General features: G+C 41.9%; 1 protein-coding gene and 1 long non-coding RNA gene across 4 annotated transcripts in view; both read left to right on the forward strand.

Moving 5' to 3' along the window:
• LOC122844971 (vacuole membrane protein 1-like) overlaps positions 1-20,811 on the forward strand; it is an 85,850-nt gene extending 65,039 nt beyond the window's left edge. For 2 of the 3 annotated variants that reach the window (XM_044140887.1, XM_044140888.1), the window contains exon 11: positions 20,247-20,811. In XM_044140887.1, coding sequence (XP_043996822.1) covers positions 20,247-20,499 — 253 coding nt within the window. In that variant the 3' untranslated portion in view covers positions 20,500-20,811. Of the gene's footprint in view, positions 1-5,592; positions 5,696-6,904; positions 9,537-20,246 lie in introns of those variants that run through there. The other variant, XM_044140886.1, reaches the window with a different exon arrangement.
• On the forward strand, positions 14,368-14,705 carry LOC122844973. Its single transcript, XR_006372958.1, has 2 exons — positions 14,368-14,523; positions 14,655-14,705. It is a non-coding gene; the product is annotated as an uncharacterized LOC122844973 (long non-coding RNA).
• Positions 20,812-23,276: the final 2,465 nt, after the last annotated feature.

The raw sequence follows: 23,276 nt of genomic DNA on the forward strand, positions 1-23,276 counted from the left end.
CCAAATAATTTTCACTGTTTCTGGTTATAACATGAGAAAAGGTAAACAATTTAAGCGTTTTAAATTGTTTTCCAAGGTGTTATACTTTAGAGTAGTTTTGATTTACTCCTCAATCCACACTGTGACCTTGTGGCTTAGTTACGTAGGACTAGTAATGTGTAAATACAGCCTGAAATACAGTAAATGTTGCACATAGGTAATAACACAACCTCCATACAGCAAGTGACTCTTCTAATATAACTTTAGGAAAATCAGATGTGCCTTCTAGGTCATAATCTGCCCTCTCTTCTATTTCTGACCTGCCGTTCTCTTGTCTGGATTTGTCACCTCTGAGTCACTGAAGAAACGCTTTTCCACCAGCTGCAGGGTCCAGGTGTGGTCACCCAGTGACCCACCTCCACGCCCCGGTCAGCAGGCTCTGTGTGGGCATGCTGAGGCAGGAAGATGGGGTTAAAGGTGATTTTAGTGCGGCTGTGTTTCTGGGTACCCCAAGAGGATGTGTCCATGTGTGGGTGTGTGTGGGTGGGTGTGTGTGTGGGTGTGTGTGAGCTTTGGCTGACACAGATGGCTCTGAAACAAGGATGTGATAAACACGCTGGGCAGGGGGATCTCCGTCCAGGAGTGGGCTCCATGTTTTAGCGGTGAAGTCACTGGGAAAAAAGCCTGGTCGGACTGGAGGAGGAACAAACACACTCAAACACGCAGGCAGATATTACCTGCAAACATTTGTCACACAAGTCACAATTTTCCTCCCTCATTTGCCGAATGACCCGCTCCTCAGTTTTCCATCTTCTGATCAGATTTGCAGGTTTACTCCCGACAACGGGCTCATAAAGAGACGCTCAGAGCTTTTTGTTTTGTGCACAGAGACGGTGAGGAGGTCAGTTTCTGTACCACCGCCTCACCACCCTGAGTGTGTGTGTGTGTGTGTGTTCTTCTTGCAGCGTTGCTGCTGTTATGTTAGGTGTGAACTATGGCCCTGTGGAGCATTGGGTAACAGTAGTGATTGCCTAACCCTGTTGTTGTGATGATGTCGTAACCCGTTGGACCTGGCCAGCGTTTGGCTGTCATGGGAGCCGTTGTTCTCCATCTTCCTCTGCCCGGGACGTCAGGGCATGCATGACTGTGTGTGTGTGTGTGTGCGTGAGCCCGCGTGTGTCGTCCTGTGACTGTGCCTGTGTGTGTGTGTGTGTGTGTGGGGATTTCGTGAACACGAGGAACAAGAAACCGGGAATCCTAAAGGTGGCACACAGACATGTCAAAGGTCACGTCTGACTCGAAGCCTTTGGAATTTAGCGTTCTCAGAACGAACACAGGACACTCAGACATGCTCCATTCTCCATGAACAGAAGCAGGAAATGATAGTTCATTAAAAAAAAAAAAAAAAAAGTAGAAAAAGAAAGAAACGAGATGGCTGAAATGCTGCTCACACATTAACCCTTCAGGACAATAATCAGGAAGCAGACAGCTGGGGGATTTTCCCTCCTTCCTTTACTTACTTAACGTGAGCTTTTTTCCACACCACATCCTTCCAGATTATTGAACACATATTTCAGAAAATGTCAACAGAGATTTAATTTTTTTTTCACTTGTCATTGTGCTCCACAGAACTCAATCTACCACATGTCTTTATCGGAAACCTGGAGAAATGCATGTGAATGTGTTTGTTGCGTGACTTCCTCCATGCGCTGTAGAATTTTATCCAGTTGATTGCTTCTTTTCCTTTTTATTTTTAAAACTTTTTTTTTTGCTGGAGTTTTTACGCTTTAACTGCTATGCAAATCATGTGTGTGTGTGTGTGGGTGTGTGTGTGTGTGTGCACAAGGATTTAAACCTGGTGTAGTATTTTTACTTCTGTGGCAGAACTGTCATATTTCACAGAATACACTGATTCCATCTGACAAATAATTTAGTAATTGTTGCTTTGGGATGTGCTGCAGAGATGCACTGTGTGAACGCACAGAGAGGCTGGCAGGAAAAGCAGAAAAGGGGATTGTGTTGGTGGTACAACAGGAAGGTGGCAAGGCTTTGGTTTCTCCTGGATCTCAGGATGAGTTCAGTTCATGTTCAAAAAGTGTTGATCAAACTGAGCAGGGTTCTTCTGACTGTACTCTCAAATGAGACGGTGTTACTTTGTTTAGAGGAGAGCAAAGAAAGAAAATAGGGTGTGAATGGATCGTAAGTGACGCACGTTCTGGTTCCCTTTAAATTTCTGTGGTTAGTTACATTAAAATCTAATCTAACCCTTAAAGCAAATCTATGTTTGCATCTGCGTATGAAAAGAAACAACAACAAAGACATTAAGTTTGAGTATCTGATTTATTTCATTATGTCACCTTTCAGTTTGCAAAGAATTGAAAGAATTTTATGTACAAAATCAGCTTCAGGCAGAAAAAAACATAAATTACTTTTTACAATAAATGCTATTTTTTTTATTTTTAGCAGCAACTCTTTAAACAACTTTTGGCTTTTCATAAAAATTTATTGTAAAAAAAAAATAAATGCAATGTGATTTTGTGACATGTATGAAAATTGTAAAATCTAAAAAAGACTTTACACACACACACACACACACACACACACAGATATATATATATTATTTTTTTCTGTGTAGTTAAAATAATTTAACTTGTTAAATGTTTCAGAGGATCTAAATGTGGGAAGTGTTTACAGTTTTTCAATAAAACATTTACAGCCTCTTTAAATTTTCCTTGCTGTTATTATTTCTGCTTTTCTTCATTCCTTATCTGCAGCATTCTGAAGCGAGTGACACACACACACACACACACACACTCCAAATTATTTTAGTTTTCTATATTCTCTTGTTGTTTTTGATTGATAAAAAAATGTCAATAATTTTTATATTGTTGCAAGGATTATCATGTGCGCCAAACACCAACATGCATCATTTATTTGTGTTGTTATTCATATATTTCACAAAATTACTAAAATAGTCGACTTAGTTTGTCAGTGACGAACCCAAAAGTGGGGCACAGCTTTATGGGACATGCGGAACAATTTTGTCCCCCCTTATTAAATACACTTAAAGTTATGGGTGTGATCTTTATTTTCAGTCGGAAAAACTTTGAATTTCATAGCATTTACAGTAAGTACTAAATTAAAAGAATATTGAGAGCATTTTACTCAACACAGAATTGAAACACAGTTTCAGTTCTAAAGGAGGATTTATAGTTTTTCAGAAATTTTCACCATGAATTTCCTTATTCCTCTTTTTACCTATGCAGAGTTTCCTCTATTCAAATGAATTGATAAGTTGTACTGATTTGGTTTCTGTTTGACACGTAAGGCATTTTGTTGCTGTTTTACATTTTTAAATAAACATGGCTCTACTCTTCTGCCTCCAAAAAAATCTCCTGAAAATAATTATTGTTACATTTTCCAACAAGAAAAAAAACAACTGTGTTTACAGTTTTTGCTCTGTACTTTCTCCATAGTTTTTTATTTTATTTTCTCCATTTCCAGATTACAAAAAGAAACAGTTTTAATCCCGTCTAACAGAAGAATAACTTTGTCTTGGACCATTAAGATCTCCTTTGCCACAGAAAGATGTTCAGCACATGTACTCACAGATAAATTCTCAACACACCTACAAGAGGAATTCCTGAATCCAGCTTTATCCACGAACCCTGTCAGGAGAAAATAAATGTATATTCCCAAAAATAGAAAAATGACCAGACATATAAAGCAGAGAGCCGTGGACTGTGTGGTTGTGTTTTCTGCAGCAGACTGTAAGCTTTGAGCTTCTTTGTTGGTGGATTTGCTCGGCTCATGACTCAGTGTTGCTCATCGTGTAGGAGATGATTCGCCCGCCATTTCTGAAACTCTTCTCTCTTTGTTCTCACCTCTGCACTTTTACACGCCAAATGAATGTATATCTTCAGAAACTTTCCATCTAGTCACACTGATTTTAGGGTTTTCTTCAGATCCAAATTCTTTATTTTAAGTTGTGTGTGTACGTGTTGGGAATTTGCTCAAATTGGGGGGGGGATGGGAGTTTGAAGGCTAGTTTTTCCCTCCAAAAAAAACAAACTTTTTTTTTTTTTTTTGCCACGAGTTCTTTAACATAAAATACACCAGAGTCCAATCCAACGAGTTCTGTTTCATGTTCCTCTACAAGTCGGATGTGAACTACCTGTAATAAAGTTAATCATTAAGGGAACTCCTTGTCGTAAACACAATCATTTAACACAAAGTGTTTCTTTTCTCACCGTGAGATAGGTGTGTGTACACGTAAGGGTGTGTGTGTGTGTGTGTGGGATGGGGAGGAACGGAAATGACTTGCCTCCTTGAGAGAAAGTTATCAGCTATAAACCCAACCGTATGTGACATGGCTGCCCACGCAAAGCGCTGCCCTAAAATCTTTGATGTGCCTCGGAGCTTTGATGGTGGCTGCCCCATGCGAACAAAAAAAAAAAAAAGAAGAAGAAGATGCATACGTGGAAAAGGAGGAATGCATTGGTCTGAAACCTCAGGGGTGGGGGCGCGAGTGTTGCATCCATAAAAGAAAATTAGTGGAGGTCTTTAGTGTGTATTTGTTTAGAGATTAATCACTAACTCCAACTCAGGGATGGGCCACTGATTCGCTATTCTAGGCCATTCTCTGCAGTCTCTCACATCATTTTTTTTTTTCTTAAGCGTGTGTAAGAGGGCAAGAAAAGGGGTGGTGGGATTGAGGGAGGGGGCCGAAGTAGAATGCTTGTAGTCGATGACTACATTTTGTAAAGGGTTTCCTAATATGGGCTGTCTTACAGCAGCGGCCCTCCCCCAGTGGGCCGGCCCCCCCGGGTCTCAGCCAGTGGCGTCGCGGCTCGGGTACGACTCACTTCCTTATTAATTGGCTGAAACCAGTTCTTACAGGAACCGCCTATGATAAATGTGAGAGTTCTGAGAAGTCATTCATTTCTCCTCGCTGCAGCGGCAGAGGAGGCACTGCAGGGGAGGTGAACGAGTTCACCGATGTGAGCGAGCGAGAGAGAGCGTAGAGCGGGAGAGGAAGCCGAGTGTGTGTGTGTCTGTGTGTGTAGAGGCGAGCTGAGCAGGAAAATGTGACTGACTACTGGTGCCGCAGCTGCCGCATGAGGACCATGAGGCCAACTTTTATTTTTACCCCCTTTTTTTGTCAGGTTTCTGGTTTGTTTTTGAGTGTTTAAGCCTGCTGAAGTTTTGTTCTTCTTTTTTAAATTTTTTTTTTTTTTGTAAATCTGTGAGAGAATGTTTTATGGTGTGTGTGTGTGTGTCTGTGTGTGGGGAGGATGAGCGGTGATGGGGGTTGCACTCGTTGCTCTCTCCCCCGTCTTTCTCTCTCCTCGGAGAGAGGAAGCGGGGCCGGGTCTGTACAGTACCGGAGACAGGACGGCATGCCTCCCTTTGTTGCTGCCCTTGGGCTGGTGAGTAACAATGATGTGACGTGATTTGTGCCCCCCCCCCCACCGCCTCCCCTCCATCACCCCACCGCCACCATCCTCCCCTTCTCTGTCTCTTTGCCCCCCACCCCTCCACCTCTTCCCTCTCTTTCTGTTTCTCCTCTACCTCCACCCAACCCTCTCATCCTCCTCTTGTCGGTGGAAACAGCGCTGTTCCTCTGCTGGGTGCGGCACTGCAGAAGCCCTTCAGGGAGTACTTGGAGGCCCAGAAGGCCAAGCTGCACCATGTCACCGGAGAGGGGACCCCAGCTGTAAGTATAGGGGCCTCGGGCCCCACGCTAATCTCACTTTCTACTCATCCACACGTGCGTTCGGAGAGAAAAGAAAGCTCAACCCCCTTTGCTTTTTGTATTTACATAACTGCCCTATTTTCAGCCTTGAACACACTTTGTTTAATTTTGTTAGTTATTAAATGTGTCGTAATTTAAAAAAAGAATAAATAGAAAACAGACGCAGGGAGGTAACTTCTTTAGATTTTCTTGCTTTCCGTTGAACCTGTTAGTGATCCAGTAAATTACAGAGGCGTGTTCGGGTCCCAGAATGACAGAGTGGGCATCGCGCTGCCTCTGGCGGGCGGCTGGCGGGGGGGAGACGGCAGGAGGAGAGGGGTGGAGGTGGGGGCATTAGGGGGTAGCGTGGGGTCCCGCTTCATCCGAACTGTACTACTGTAGCACGGGGCGTGCTGACTCATGCTCCGTCTTACCAATAGGGAAGAGTGTGTGCGAGTGTAGTCACTCCCCTATGTGTCACACACACACTTGCACTCGGTGCCCCGCCTGAACCCAGCACTAACTGTAGACCAAGCCAACCCCCCCACAACACCCCCACCCTTGTGACAATCCATCAACCCCCCCCCCCCCCCCCCCCATCTTGTCTAGAACAAAAAGAGCCAGTTGTAGCTGAAGCCTATTTCTTTTTTTAAAGCTGTTTCCCCTCTTTTCGGTCCCCACCCCCGTCCCCCTCTCGCTTGTATACTTAGTGATTCATTGAGAATGATTTTTTTCTTCTCTTTTTTTTTTTTTTTAAGTGCGTACGAGGAAGGAGAAGGAATAAAGAGGGTAGACTCTGAGTTGCACAAGGACAGATTAAGGCATTTTCTAGAACAATGTTCCTTTTTTCTTGTAACCCGAGCCTCCAGCAGTTACGGGGGAGAGAAGCGAGGCAATTTAGCTCGGTGGAGGCAGGCTGCAGGCTGGGGTCACCGGGGGCGTTACAGGAGGGAGGACGGTGGGGGCTGCCGCGTGTTTTATTACCCCTGATCTCTATCTGTCCTGCACATGGAGCTGGATCCCCACCTAGCCTACAGCATCAGGAGCAGAGAGGAAGAGCGGAGTGGAGGGGTGGGGGGTGCTGCTGCGTGTGGTGGTGTTGGTGGGGGGTGGGGGGGAGAAAGGGGTGGCCCTCCTTTTTACTGACCGAGCTCTTCTCCTCTCTCTCTCTTTCTCTGTGGCTCCTGGCAGGAGGAGAACTGGCTCTCGTGGCTCTTCGAGAAGGTTGTGGTCATCATGGTATGCTTCTTTGTCTGCTCCATTGTCAACTCCATGGCGCAGAGCTACGCCAAGCGCAAGCGGCACGACAAGTCCTTGGACAGCAAGACGGAGTGAGGACCAGTCGGGGGCAAACGGGGGGTGGGGGGGATTGCGTTGGACCACCAAGCTCCAAACCCTCCTTCCTTCATGTCTACTCTCCCTTTTGGCTGATACCCGGTCATTATCCCAGGCAACAATCAAAAAAAAAAAAAAAGTCCGACCCATCTGGTTTCTCTCTTGCTTCTGTAACAACATGTTTATCTTGAACTTGGACTTCCATTCGCTAGTTTATGAAAGCTTTGTGATTATAGCTACTTTGTGATTTATGTCTTTTCCCCTCAAAGGTAGGTGCTTGCTTGGGATTTGCGTGACTCTACGTAGACATCCATGCTTTTAAGTATCCCTAAGTCTTCCCAAGTTTATCTCAACAGTAGAATTGTTTTAAATACTAACTGTGTTTACTGTTTAGTAGTTAGAATACTCTTTCAGCTTTGTAAGTTGTTCTGCTTTGGCTGATTAGCTAAGAAACGTAGAGAACGAGGTTTTCTTTAGAGCTGCATCATTTCCACTTCTTGTCTTGCAGCTGTGGAGATGTCAGTGAATATTTTTAGGCTACACATGGCGAGATAGGTGACTTCTTCCTTTGTGCGGGCTTTAGTACTTCTAGATAAGTAATGATAAATCAGTTTTGAATCACCCCCTGCTGGTCTCTTTGTCTGCCCTCATTGTTCTGCTTCCAGGAAGAGAGCGCATGAGTCAGCCCGGGGGGCTACTTTACCAGATGCAGCCGCGTATATATATTCAATCAGATCTACAACTGAGTGAGCGTGTCTGTGCGTCACATGAAGATAGCGGTTCGCGTTAGCGCAAGCCGCCTCGTCTTTTTGTGGATTAAAGCCGCTCGTGAGCGCATGCAGGCTACTACCTGACGTGCTACCTCAGAGCCGTTCTGAGAAATCTTCTCTCTTTTTTTTTTTGTCTCCTCTTGTCCTTTGGAGCTTTTTGTTCGAAAAGGAGGACACCGGGCTTTTCTTTCTTTGTCGGATAACGTCAGCTGGCTCGACTGTTACCCCACTGCCTTTTTCATGTGTCTTTTTCTTTTTTCGTTGTGTTAATCGCCATTGAAATGTGGCGTTTTCCTCTCCCTCTGTCTCTGTGCTACGCTGGACTGAGAGCAGCGGGGACGCTAGCGCAGGCACAAGCAGGAGGGAGGGAGGAGGAGGAGGAGGAGAGAGAGAGAGAAAAAAAAGCCCTCCAGCTCACAGTGAAAAGCGTCTGTGCCGTTACCTCAGCTGAACCCTCGAATGAACTCGTTGCACTCCCCTCAGTCACGGAGCCAGGAGACGAATCACTCGAGTAGATTCAAAACAGAGGGGTACTGTTGGGTGAGCTGAACCCTGTGCTCCGCACCGGCTCTAGTCGAGAACATTCACATGTCCTCCTTTTTCTTTCTTTTTTTTTCTTTTCCTCCCATCACGGTAAGTCGGATTAGGATTCTCTCTCTCTTTTTAAAATTCATTGTTCTGTGTGTGTCCATGCATACGTCTTCAGGCATGTCCGTCACTCTCTCGGCCTGTCAGATAGCTTATCAGACTGGTGTTGGCTGTTAAGATTGCAAGGCGACAACAGTCTGTAGGCTGTCTGACATTTCGGGCTCTTTCATCTGACCAGCATCCTGTTGTGTCCTCCTCCTCCCTCCTCGTCCTCGTTGGTTTATCATTGTTTCAGTTAGCATCAGTTCCCATTCAGAGGTGTGTGCCCCGCGATGTCACTTCCCCTTTCCCCCCAACCGCTTGCGAAACGTCGGAGATGTGGCTCTATTGTTTATTTCCTCCACGCTGACGTCTTTGAGGGTTTTTATGTGGCTTTATATGAGGAACTGTGTTTGAGAATGCAGATGCTAGTGTGTGTGTGTGTGTGTGTGTGCGTGCTGACTCTGGCTTTTTCTTTTTTTTTTTTTTATTTCCAGTGAATCCAGACAGTACACACCTCATTGCAAAACATCACATTGTGACACCCAGCCTTAGGTATAGTACACGCAGTGCTCAACCGGCCTCCTCCTTCCCCTTTTTTTAAAAAAACACTTCCGTCTTCTGTTGCAATAAAAACTTTCTTCTGTTGCTCAATACCCATTTTTGTACGAGGTAGCACTTTATTGGAACAACCCTGTTTATTTATTTATTTTTTTAATAATTTTTTTTTACCCACAAGTAAGTAAATATACAAATCTGAAATTAGTCTGACCTCCCCTGCCATTTTTGAGCAAACAAATTGAACTTTCTTTAGGTTGTAAAAGTAAAATCACTGAGTTAAGCTGGAATGCCTTGCTGTCATAAGGAATGTTTTGCTTGGCCTGTTTCAGGATGTCCTGTTCCAAGAGGGAGCCCCTTTTGGCACGACTAACCTGAATGTGTTTGTATAGAAATTCAGTTCATATGTTCCAGGGTGAGTTCCTGTTTATGATGAATGTCTGTAAAATAATAATAATAATAATTTAAACTTGTGTGCATTATGTCTTGCTATTGTTTTTCTCTTTAATAAAGCTGAAATAAAAAAAAGAAAAGAAGAGTGGTGTTGTGTTTCTTATGTGATGAGTCTTGACAACACTGCCGGGTCCACGCTGACCCTGGAGCCTCTGAAGAATCTCACATGTCAGCCAAGAAAGAGGGATAGGGAGGATAGTGAGTCCCTCACAACTCCAGTTTCCACATCTAGTGTTTCACATCCAAACAGTTATCACGTTACTGGTTTGCGCCTGCCGCGCTGACATCATCTCCATTTCAGAATCCAAGCCAGAGCTTAGCTGTTAGTTCTGAATTATGGCAGCACTGTATTTATTTCATATATTAAAAAGAAAAGAAAATCTGTACAATTTTGCACTATTTTCTGTTATGTAGCAGGAACAATTCAGCTTTAATCAAATATTTGGCAATATCCCTTATTATTTATAATAAGGGATTATTATAATATAATTATTTATAATCACCTTATAATTTACCCAATGGGGTAAATTAGGAAATGAATCAAAACCTTTTACACAAAGTACTATTTTAAAATAACGATAAAAACCTTGATAAAATCTGTACCAATATATGTACAATGTATTTCTAAACACCCATAAAACAATTAGAGCAGTTCTACATGTAAAACTGGAAGCCTCTTCTCAGGTATTCCCATTTGCATGAGGGAAACGTCCTAATCTTGATGGTACGTGCCGCAGCTACGCCTGACTGCAGACCAGACTTGTTTAGGAACCGCGCAGCATCACCCTGTATCTTGCGGTCCAATGTGTGGAACCTGTTCTGGGGTCGATCTGTGCTGTTTCGAGATCGACCGCACCTAGAGCACCGGGAAGATGGATCCGTTCCCACCCTCCCATCCCCGCCCTGCCTCTGGGGGCTCCTGTTGGAGCTCTTCCCTCCCTCCAGCGTTCAGATCATACCTGTTCAAACAGGCAGCTGGACTGAGATTCTAATAATGTAATAACGACCCCCTCCTCCAGAATGACTGTCGCCCCCATCTCCTACTCCTCCCCGTTAGCAGGCTAACCACTGGGGGATGCTGAAATATCACTGACTTCATCCACCGCCCACCCACTCTGCATTTGGTTATCCACTTAGTCCCTTTCACACTCCGTCTCATTAAATTATGCTGACCGGGTGGATTTGTCTTTTTTTTTTTTTTTTTTTTTTTTTTTTTAATAAAAAAATCACATTAAGCTTCTTTGTTTTTGTGAGTAGCAGTGAGATGCTTTCCCACTAAACAGTCCCAGTTCATGGAGATAAAAAAAATTTAGACATAGAAATCAAAAAAGTTTTATTTTTCATTTCAAACTTTAAATCAAAGTTAAAGTTAACATTTGGCGATCTGATCTGGTTATGAACTAATGTGCAGCTGAAATGTGTGGAAGGCTTTTAACTTTTGGAGTATCAATTTTATCAGTGTATACACTTTATTTCTTTATGTCCAACCAGCACAGTCTGATTTTTAGGACTGTCAATTAGAGTAAAGAGTTAAACGAGCAGCAAGAGAAGGAGAAAGTTCATACCATTTCTCACATCAATCATGGGCGAGGATTATCCTAGACTTCAACATCCCTTTTCCTGACTTTCTATGCAGGTAAACATTTGCAAAGAGGAGCAGCAACAGCAAATCAGGTGGATTAGCAGTGCTTGCCAACAACAGATGGTTTCATCCAGGACATGTTACTTTGGAATATCGTCTCTGCGGAGCGGAAATCAAGTTTATAACACTCGTTGAGTCAGAGGCTTCCTTACATTTGACGTAACATTGGCTGCTACTGGAAATCCTTTGAGCCCACTGCATCACAACTTCTTCAAGATACTTAGATGTCAAGATACACGACATTTCATTCCTCTTTGGGATAAATAAAGAATGTTAACAATAATTAACTTAGCAACAGAAATTAGTATTGACAACACCAATAGAAAAGAGGAATAATCATTCAGAAATGATCAAACTACAAGACAAACATAACACTGCAAAAATATGAAAACTCACAAAGTATTCTTTTTTATTGTTTTAAGTGCAAATATCTTAGTAAACTTGAAATAAGACAAAACTAACTCACAAGTAACTTTTCTTAGCAGGATGTAGTAGCTTGTCAGTATTTCCTTAATAATAATAATAATAATAATAATAATAATAATAATAATAATTAATAATAAAGTACCAGCTCCACTGGCAGATTTATAAAAAGTCAGAACTTTTTATAAGTGAAAACAATCTGCCAGTGAAACTAATACTTCTTTACATTAAGGAATTGTGATGAATGAATGTATTGTTTGTCACTATGCACATGTACAATGAGATTAAAGATTTAGTTAATTTGTTATTTATGTAAAACATGTTCCTGTATCTTACTGAAAAGTTATTGAAAGTTAATTTCTCATGTAGGTGTATCGTATAAGATATATTAATTAAAAACTAGACAAAAGTTATGTGGTAAAATGTATTTTTACAGTGAAGACAAACCTTTAGAGATTTTGTCATGTTCCAGTCACATAACTCCAGGTGTTTTTGTTTGAATTTGATGTGACAGACCAACACAAAACATGACACAATTGTAAAGTGGAGAAGGAGAAAAAAAACACCTGTGGTTTTAAAATTTGTTAGCTAAAAAACAGTGGAATCCCGGGAGGCTAATGATTGAGACTGGAGTGTAGGTTCTGCTTCTAGCAGAGCAACGACCCCAAACCTTCAGCCATTGTGCCATGGTAAACCATGACGCAATGGTTTAGATCGAGACACGTTCATGCGTTAGAACATGGCCCAGTCCAGACCCGAACGAAAGCTGGTGTCACCAGATGTTCTCTATCCCCCCGACTGAGATTGAGATGTTTATTGAAGAAGAATGAGCAAACATTTTTGTCTCCAGGTATGCAAAGCTGGTGGAGACACCAACGACTTGCAGCTGTAATAGCATTAAAAGGCGGCATTTAGTCTGAAAACCAACGCACACTGGACTGTTTTTATTTTTTTTTTTGTAGAAAAACCAAAAACGAAACCTTTTCTCTTTTCTTTTTTTTTTTTTTGGTCTCTCTTTGGAATTATCCATAATTTATATGTTGGTTGAATACAGACACAACGCAAAGACTTTTTTTTTTTTTTTTGGCTGTTACTTAAGCAAAATGTGACCAAATTTAAACAACACAAGTCTGAAATGTACTGTGTTTGTTTTTGAGGAACATTTCACGAGTTTGTGTTTAATTGGGGTTTATAAAAAAAAACCCAAAAAAAAAAACCAAATCAGTAAAAACCACCCAGCTTAAACCATGAGGCGTCTCATCACTGGGATTAAAAACTGCCTGACTTATCTGTTCCCCTGTGTTAAACACATGCCTGTAAGCACTCGTTCATCATAACTGTGGTTAGCGCAGAGACCCGACTCTAAAGGCCTTTGCTTCCTTTCTTGTGGCTTTGGCATGGCAAGATCAAACAGGCTTATCAGCAGCTTCATACCCATCGTGATTCACTTCATCTGGGAGAGGAGAGCTTCTTTTAATCACATCACAAGGTCTCCTCACAATGATAGATTGACTACCAAACATATCAGCAGCCACTTTGGCCCCTTGTTGAAGATTTAAACGCAGCCATTCAAAGCATAACTGGGATATGACGTTGCGTGTGTTGGATCTAGTTGGACACATGAAAACACATCCGTCCGTGTTGAGCAGAAATAACCCATGATGTGTGGGTATTTTAACAGCATAGTTTGGCAGAACCCTCTGCTCTTCCTGTCCACACGAAACCAGTATGGCAGACGCTTTAGTGCCTGGTGCCAAGAGGCGCTGCTGGGGTATTTTATGCAGGTCTTTCAAAACTTGAGAACAACTGCAGTTGCAGCTGACGTTCGGAAAAACCATGGAACCACAGGGCAGATTTAAAGAAACATGACAGTAATAATTACTTTAGTAGATAAAAATAGGCAAAATGGCTGCTTTCTTTGACGGGAAATAAATGAGGCGACGATAAACCATTTCAACTTTTTCCCCCCCTCCTACTTATAGCAGGAGGTTTATTCCATACAACTCAACAGACCAATGAATCAATCTGTCAGAGAAAAGGAAGAATTAAAAAGATGCATTGACACTTTGTTTGAAGCACCTTTTGATTCAGTTGTGTTTAGTTGGAATCAACAACCCATTTATATACACCTAACATGCAGAGCAAACATTCTTCATCAGATTTTCATAACTTCTCTTGTCCACAACCCCGACTTCATGTGAAACCACAGGTTTTCTGCTAAGCTTAGTTTTTGATTAAGCCATCACTGATTCATTGGTAATATCAGCTCCTTCTGACTCTTTGAATCTTCATGGCTTTAACTAAAATGTGGTTAAATCAGGAAAATCCTTCAAGGTCAGTTTATTTGAGTTTAATGAGACTTACGACAACTGATTTTAAATTTAAGAAGGCTGAATGCTGGAACCGAGTCATAAAGTATTTGTTTTACTTATTCACTTTTTTTTTTTTTTTTTTTTGTTTAAATTCTTTACATTTGCACTCATAACAGATTTCAACCAATCACGTTTATCTTCATAGCACATTTCAATAACAGCACAATTTAAAGTGCTTTACACCAAAAAAACGTAAAAACATCATAAACACATCATACAGTCAACAAGTGTGTAAACCAGTAACAGACATGGCATTTTATCCAGTGCCAGTATTAAAATGATCAATAAACATTAAATAAGTTTGTAGTTTTTTTTTTCTTACATTGCAAAAAAAAAAAAAAAAAAAATCAACTTTCATTTCAACAAAGGTGTGTGCACCTACAATACCCCCACAGGTTGTGTGCTGCATTAAAAATGATGGATAAAACTTGTCAAGTTAAAACAGCAAATGGTGTATTTGTGTGAGTGCAGTACCATCTCCACCCAGCTGGCACGTGGCTCACAGAAAATCAAGCACACCCGTCTCTCACTCAGGCCTTCAAGAGCCTATAAGGCAACTCAGCACACCTGTGTTGAAATAATCTCTACAAACAAAGACCTCATCTTTAAGCTCCTGCAGAAACACCACTGGTAGGAACTGAACTTTAAACCTGTATTTGGAGGACTTAGCTGGCTTTACAAAAATGGATTAATGAAAGTAGTTTATTTTTTTTTATTTTTTTTGATGACTTAAAAGTAATTTGTAATTTGTTTGTTTGTAGGTTTTCAACCTGCTTGGGTGTCATGTATTGGAAAGTACAGTGATTTAAAGAGAAATAAAATGAAAAGATGACACTGAGAAGCGTTGGTCCTGGATTTCTTTGATGGGAGCAAGCCCTTGTCAAGTTTGGGCAGAAGCTAAGGTGATTTGTAGAGGCCAGAAAACTTGACAAAACTTATTAAAAAGAAGTTTCCTAGCTTGTAAGCCGACGTGTCACAACAAGGCTGAGAGGAGTGTTGAAAAGATTTGCATAAATTTTAGTCATTTTATTTTCAATCTTTGTTTACTGCCAGCTTACCTTTTATGCGTTGATGTCATTTGGGTGTGTTAAACACTCAGAGGGAACGTGACTGGTGCTCGGCGAGCTCAACAAGGTGCAGCATGCCTGGGAGTGGGGTGGGTGTAGAATTGTAGATATTTGCCTAGGAATAACACGGCTCTTGGACGTGAGAAACTCTGAGTAAGCTCATGGAATGCATACTATCTGACAGCAGCGATTCACCTCTGCAGCAGCTTCTCCTCAGGTTTTGCTTACGCACAGCTTTGCACATCATCTCGGGGTTCTGTGTCATGACATGATGCCATCTTCAAAATATTACTCAGGAATGCAGCACACTACCTTCCAAGCATACCAACCAGTGTGTTCTTTCTCTGCTTTCCTACGCAAATTAGGCAAGGCCGGAATGAAGTGGAATAACCACCGGTAGCTGCATAGCGAACATGTGAGAAGCACCTTGATTTATGGCGGGTTTGGGGAACATTATATTGATTGTCAACATTAAGACAAGCGTCAACCTGCGAAAAGGTTCAAAAAGCAAAACAGGTTGTCTGATTTTAAGGGGCATTGTGTAAAATCAACTTTTTTGAGCTACATGATTTGACTTGTTATAATCAAAAACATACCTGGAGTGTTGCTTTGATTTTTTTCAAGCATGTTTGAGAAATCCTTTAATCTCCTGTGGCAACCATTCAACTGTGCACAACGTCTGGGGGAACCGAGCGCCGCCTTCGACGACAAAGCTCCTCTTCAGCACTGCAGTTTCCAAGCCACTCTCGCAGGACTACCCTGCTCAGCTCCTTCAGACTAGCCAGCTGCTTATTAGTGCAATGCTGGTAGAAATGTTAAAGGGTTAATAGAGGCATAATGTCATCAGGATGTTGCGATGACTTTCTGAAGGCAGAGTTTCAGAAAGAGCAGCAGTTTTTAAAGAGAGAAGTTAAATATTGCATTTTTATAACAACTGAAGGTAACAAAGTTACTTACTATAAAGTCGCACTATGTGCTGGAATGTTACATATTACTGCCCCTTAAAACTTAAGTTGTTGTTTTTTTCATGACAATTCAACTAGTAGCAATTTAAAAGTTTCGTCCAAAGTTTTTTTTTGACGGTTCTGAGTTGTTGAGCCCCTTTACAAAGTCATACCTCCATTTCTTACCAAAACATTCCAATTTCATTTCCTCCATCTTCTATTTCACACTCTTAAGCTGTACTATTTCATCTCAATGTTACCTTAATTGTATTTTCCATTTTAAAAATATTATTCTACTCCCTATTTTAATTGGTTGTGGGTTCCCATTCGAGGTTTGGGCCATTTGACTCTGAAATAGGACCGATTGTGATCCTTGATTGACCCAGAATAACTGTGACCGACCTCAAAACGGTGGATATTTAACAGTCATAAAGCTACATTTTCTTGCACTAGCAGGATAGAATATTACTTAAAGGTGAGCACAACATGTCTCCTGTCTATCAAATGAACAGAGTCAAAGTAAAACTAAATGTGAAAAGATTGAACAACCACCCTCTTTTTCAGAAGGGAGAAGCAAATGATAAAACTCAAACCTTGCACATCTAACCAGATTCTACTATTCCATTTAGCGCCTGGATGTTAACATGGTGTCAGAATCTGTCTTTATTTTGAGTTTCTGTGTCTCTGAGTCTCCGCGTTGTCCTGTATCCTCTTGATTGTTCCCAGGTGTGTCTTGTTTCCATGATTACCCTCAGTGTATTTAACCCCACCTGTGTTCCTTGTTCCTCATCGGGTCCTTGTCAGTTCTGTCTCATTTGGCGTCTTGTCTGTCGTTTCCTCTGTTGTCCTTTCGATTCACCAGTTGCTACCGGCGTTGAGCCCTGGCTTCCGCTCAGCCGTGCCGCCTGGTTGTAGGACTGTTTTGTAGTTGGAGTATTTGGATTTCTTATTTTGAACCTTACAGAAAAATGTAATCAATACAAATTCAAAAGTTAGTTTTTTATGACTTTAGATCAATTCACCTTTGTTTGCTCTCATTTTGCTCTCCAACACTGCCATTTCGTCTCATGCCAACACTTTCTCCACATGTACAAATCCATTGCCAAAATGTTAAAGACTCATTCTGAATTTATTTAAGTATATATTTCAGATTTCTTCCACTAAGGAACCTGAAAGATTGACCCGCGATTAAACCAAAACATAAATCTGTGCAACTGGATGCTGGTAGGTGACACAAGTTCATCTCAATAAATTAGAATATAATTGAAAAGGTCATATTAGTCTCCTGGGTATGGTCTATTCTGGGGTTCTGGACAGGAGGATCCACCGGATAGTCAAGTCTCAGATTCAAAAGGAACAGTGTGCTTTTCCACCTAGCCGTGTAGCACATTACCAGCTCTACACCTTCAGCAGGGTCTTGGACAGTTTTGGAGAGGGGGACAGGTGCTCAAGTATAAAAAAGGAGCTCCTTATGTGCCAGTTGGAACAGCTGGCTGCTTTAGTAGGGTGAGATTTATTACAGGCCTCACACTACACTCTACGATATATATGTATTTCAAAAGGGCACTTTTTGTCTAGAGGCAAAAGAACAGGTGCTCTAGCATCACCTAGTGTTCTCTTTGTACATTTCCGCAGTCTTAGATGATTCATAGGAGTTCATCCAACCAGTTTACATGAATTTGATATGCCCTGTGGTGAGTACTTCAGGAGTACGGGTTACCAGATTTCTTGATACGGGTCTTATGTCCCTGTACGATCAATGTCGAAGCTTGGTTCGGTTCTCTTTTTGGTGGCCCTAGCATTGGGTCTCTGCTTTTTGCAAATGATGAGGTTCTGTTAGCTACGTTAGACCGTAATCAACAGCTTTACAACCTTAAATCCGAAGCAAACAGCTGTTCTTTTCCTTGTCTATGATCGCAAGATTTGGGTAGCAACGGAAAGAACGAGATCATGGATACAAGGAGCCAAGATGAGTTTACTTTGTGTATGGGCTCTACCATAGGTGAGAAGTTTGGTTAGGAGTCAGTTGAGGTGGCTTGGCCATTTGGATACTACCCTACTCCAGTCACATTCCTTTGGGAGGAGATCCAGAGGAAGACCCAGGAGCTGGAGGGATCGTGTTTCTCACATCGGTTTGGTAACACCTTGGGTTTCCCTTGGAGGAGCTGCCCAGACTGGTGAGAGGAAAGCTTGGCATACTTCATCTGAACAGTCAACAGTCAGTCACCTCGTTGCAAGACGTTAATATTTGCACACACAGCGCAAACCACCTGGGTACACCCCGTCTGCTCCAGTATACATCACGCCCTAATCCTATAGGCACAACAAAACGGTCAAGGACAGAGCCCCACATCTTTCTGCAGAGAACCTCCTCCATGGACAAAGACTTCACAGTTTCCATCCAGGAGATTTTAGTCACTGACAATTGTAAGAATTTTGTGAAGAATCGTACAAATGTATGTTATTCCTCATTGCTTCTAGTAAGCAAACAATTATTCCTGTTGGCTGCAGATACGAAAACCGGATAGAGGCAGCAGACAACACTGAAGGTTGAGCACATTTTCAGATAAAACACACCCACAGACGCCTGTCTTATCAGACAACACATAGCACAGAGCTCTGTGGGAAATGACCTGGGCCTGGAGTCGAGAAGTGGAGGAGGACTCCTCCTTCAGAACAAGAAGACGCAATCTTCGTCAAATGACTACGTCAATGAGAGACGATTTCTGCGCTTCAGATGCAGTATGGGAGAGTTTTTAGGCTATGCTCTCTATAAATGGATGAAAAGGGCCAATATTTTAAAATCTAGTATCGGTTTATTACTGTCATTTTTTTTTGATTATGGGTTGCAGCTCCCAAAATGTTTCTACTCTTACATAAAACCAATCACTGACACCTCCAAGGAAATCATAAAATACTGTAATTTCTCAGCGACAGACTATTTCATTAACACTACCTGGGCTAAGAGGAAAAACACTACAGTGGGTCATGACTTGGGGTGTCATATACTAGTGTTGTTCCATTGGGTTTTTAGCAACTCCACAGAAAGAGGAGAACCAGGAAAAGTTATAGAGATGCTGATTTCCATTTTCCAACAAGACTTGGTACCACCCCACCCTGCCAGAAATGTGTACCTTCTTCAGTAACTATTATACAACTACTACTATTATCAAAACAAACTAGCAAACAAAATCTCTTTTTTTCAAATCTGCTTTACTAGTATAATCAAAGAAACAGAGGTTGAGGAGGTGCCGTCCCTGACAAGATGCCATCCTGGGCAGTTGCCCATGTCCCCCTATATCAGAAACCGCCACCGATCATTAGCTGGAAACCATGTTCATCAAAAGTAACATAGATCAACTCTTGAAATATATCACTCTCTGATAAATCTACGTAATGTGTGAGTTGAAGGGAACTGAATTGCTAAATTAAAACAAGTTGAATTAAACTACATGCTTGTATTTACTGACATGCACATGTTCTTCTTTCAGTCCCATACATACTTCCTCAGAGAACACTATGGGTAGTGCACAGAATCTGTTGTTAAGGCAGGAACAAAATGTTCTGGTGCGTGGTTGGGTACAGGATGTCCCCAATGTAAGTTGTGCACCTAAACACCAACCCTGTAGAAGTGTGACACGAGGGGTACATTTTTTCTGTTTCTGTGCGTGTGTGTGGGTGTGTGCGTGTGTGTTAGTCTCTGAAGCTCTGATCTGGGTTCTTTTTGTGGAAAGCTAACACAGCATGGCTCCCATTGTTGTGATTATTTTGTTAAACCAGGGTGTACTGTGTGAGCTTGCCAATGAAGAACACAGTAAATTTGAGATGATCCTGGAAACACCCAACTGCGGTGCTAATGGAGACAAAAGAAAACTGACAACTTGTTGAAGTGATCGTAAATCCTTGCTCAACAATGTGATAAAAAAAAACCCAACATTCTGAACTCAGTGTTGTGTTTTTATTATTATTATTATTATTATTATTATTATTATTATTATTATTATTATTATTATTATTATTATTATTATTATTATTATTATTATTATTATTATTATTATTATTATTATTATATGTCAAACAAATTACAGTCAGGATTCTGTCAGAAGTGTTCCTGTGCCTTATGTGTTGACATCAAAGCCCCATATGACATTACTCTTACCACCTTAAGCTCTCGGCCTCTGTGGCATCAGGTATAATTTTAGGGCTCTGCGCACACTGTGCATGAAACTTGTTTACTGTGCACAGTCTGTTTGTATCCTACCTGCCCATCAACATGCTGCAAACAACCACAAAGAGCAAACAAAACCAGACTCCACAACGAACATGCTGTGCTCCCATGCAGATCATCTGGAAAGGCTTTCCTGCAGTGCTACTTCACCAGAGGACTTTTACTGCTCCAACAACCTCACCTGACCCTCCCCAGCACTTCATACCCCCTGTTTTTGACTGCAGCTTTGATGTTGAGCAACATCCATTATCATCGCCACATCGAGTCTCTCCAGCCTGCAAGTCCAAACATTCACAAACTGAGAGCTATTTTTTTTTTTTTGTGGATGGGGATTTTACGTGATATTTCTGTATTGAGTAGCAAATAACGTTGATAAGGGTGGAAAGGGATGCAAAATTGGGATTTATTTTCTTTTTTTTTTTTTACAAATAAAACTCTGAAAAGTCAGCCATGCACTAAAACAGTTGCCACAACTTTGATACATCCGAATAAAATTCAACGCCACAAATTGCTTCCAGACCCCCACCTGCTTAGTAAAAGGACTCCACCTGTGTGTAATTTCATGTATTTTTCTTCAACAAGGAGATGGAAGTGCTTCGTGAAGATTATAAAAGACGACTAAATGTAAACGAATAAAAAAAAATAAAACAACAACAAACGGGCATCTGGTTATGGGATGCCTCCTGGACGCCTCCCTGGTGAGGTGTTCCTGGCACATCCCACCGAGAGGAAGACCCACGCTGGAGGGACTGTGTTTCTCAAGCCTGGGAACGCCTTGGGATTCCTCCAAAGGAGCTGGTAGGGCTGGGAAGAGGGAATTCTGGGCTTTTATGCTTAAACTGCTGCTAACTTAATGGATGGGTGCTACAAAATGTAGTTGATCATGTGATTTTCAAAGTTGGTGTCTATTCCGCCCAGAAGATTTTATGGCTCTATTTAACCATGTGTTTAAAAGCACATGGCTTTATATAAAGTGTTTTGTGGCACTGGTGGATTTTATTCACTAACAGCCAGAGAGGACATGCAGCTTATGATCTGTGGCTGGGAGTCGAACCAGGGACCACTGCATTGCAGACGGTAGCCTCTGCAAATGGTGTGCATGTTTCACCACTGATCCATGTGGAGGCACGTTTATTTATTTATTACTACTTCATTTAACCAGAAAAGACCCAGTGAGCGTTGGTATTTAAAATATAATTTGCAAGGATGTGCTCACAGCAGTAAGTGTTGCTTTAGAACTGCAGTAGGTAGCTTTTCAAATATATGTATATATTTTTATTTTATTTTATTTTTCTTCTATATTTTTTAAAACAGCCACTATGTTGTGACAGTATGAGAGGCTCCTATGCCTTCTCCCTGCGGTCCCACTGCTATCTACAGAATCCACCACATACGGTCAAAAGCTGAGATTCAATGAGAGCCAGGAGGAGGGTCTTTGCACTGTCAACCGCCCTTGTATGCATGCTGCTTACACCCTCCCTTTTGCTACAGCTCCTTCTCCTTAAGAGGAGCCTGCTGTAAAGGTACGAGGTAGAAAACATGCCACCCAGAGGAAGACGATGTAACATTAAGTTGTTTCTCAACCATTAACCTTTACGTACTGTGTAGGGGCACAGTTAGAGCATCGTGCACAAGAGGATGATTGACATCGCTAAGACCTTCCTCCTGGCTCTGATTGGTTGTTTCTAACTGTGAACTCGATTTGTTTCACAGGTTATCTCTCTCATGCTATCATAACATACTGGCGGGATAATTCCTTGCCAGTCCAGTGCCTGGCAACACAGAGACACACACTTCGTGACAATTTAGAGATGCCAGTTAACCAAACAGTCATGATTTTGGACTGTGAAAGGAAACCAGAGTACCCAGAGAAAACCCACACATGCACAGGGAGAACGTTCAAACTCTATGCAGAAAGACCCCAGTCCTGCAGCCCACACATGCATTCAGATAAAACAGAAGTAAACTGAAATCGCCTACTCCTTCAGTCATCAGCCCTAAGGGACTGACTCTTCACACTGAGCACAGGGACACAAAACAGTGTGTTGATATGCAGAATGATTGGGGGGTGGAGGGTGAAAAAACCCCCCCACAAAACCGACCTCAAGTCATCACACAGAACCTCCACTGTCTACTGGTGTCTAGTCTGCTCCTTTTCTCAGCATAAACAGAACCAAGAACACACGCAGAAAACAGATTTTGTCATCCACCGGAGCTGGTCTTTATCACAAGCCAACAGAAGTAAAACAAACCCTGTGGATGGGATTGAAGCCAGTGGTCAAAGTGAAGCTGCCCGGCAGGGGCTGTAGGGGGCTTTCCTCAGGCAGAAGGGAAAAAAAAAACTTTAGGTGAACCCCCACCTCTCTACCTAACCACACAAACCCACAGTAAAAGAAGCTGCGGTGAGAACTGGCCTTCCACATTGAAAACTGTGGACAAGGAGGGGATTTCATATGAAAATGGTTTTATTTTTTCACTGTGATATCAGGTCAGATGCAGTGTAAATAAGTTGCTTTGTAAACAAATCCTTATCAGTCAGCGTTCTCTGCCGCCTCCACATTACATCAAGTGTAGTGAAGAGAAGCAGCATATGCAGGCCAGATGCTAGAGATATGCAGTCATATATGCACCTAACCGGTTTTCCTGTTAATTCTGTCTTCATTGGAAAGCATTTTGTTTTTTAGGTTCAATCGAAAAAAATTCTTCATGAAACTGAAGGGGGGGATGCGACATTAACTGTACAGTTTTAGAATATGGGAAACTACAAATCGGGGCTGCGCAGTTGGTAGAGCTGTTGCCTTGCAGCAAGAAGGTCCTGGGTTCGATTCCCAGCCCAGGGTCTTTCTGCACAGAGTTTGCATGTTCTCCCTGTGTATGTGTGGGTTCTCTCTGGGTATTCTGGCTTCTTCCCATAGTCCAAAAACATGACAGGTAGGTTAATTGGTCTCTCTAAATTGTGTGTGTGCATGGTTGTGTGTCCTGTATGTCTCTGTGGTGCCCCACGACAGACTGGCGACCTGTCCAGGGTGACCCCGCCTCTCGCCTGGAACTTTAGTTGGAGATAGGCACCAGCACCTCTTGACACCTCTAAGGGATAAGAGTGTACAGAAAATGGATGGATGAAAGCTACAAATCTTTGTTTTA

Source organism: Gambusia affinis, linkage group LG15 (genome assembly GCF_019740435.1).
Source record: "Gambusia affinis linkage group LG15, SWU_Gaff_1.0, whole genome shotgun sequence".
In the NCBI taxonomy this organism is placed as follows: domain Eukaryota; kingdom Metazoa; phylum Chordata; class Actinopteri; order Cyprinodontiformes; family Poeciliidae; genus Gambusia; species Gambusia affinis.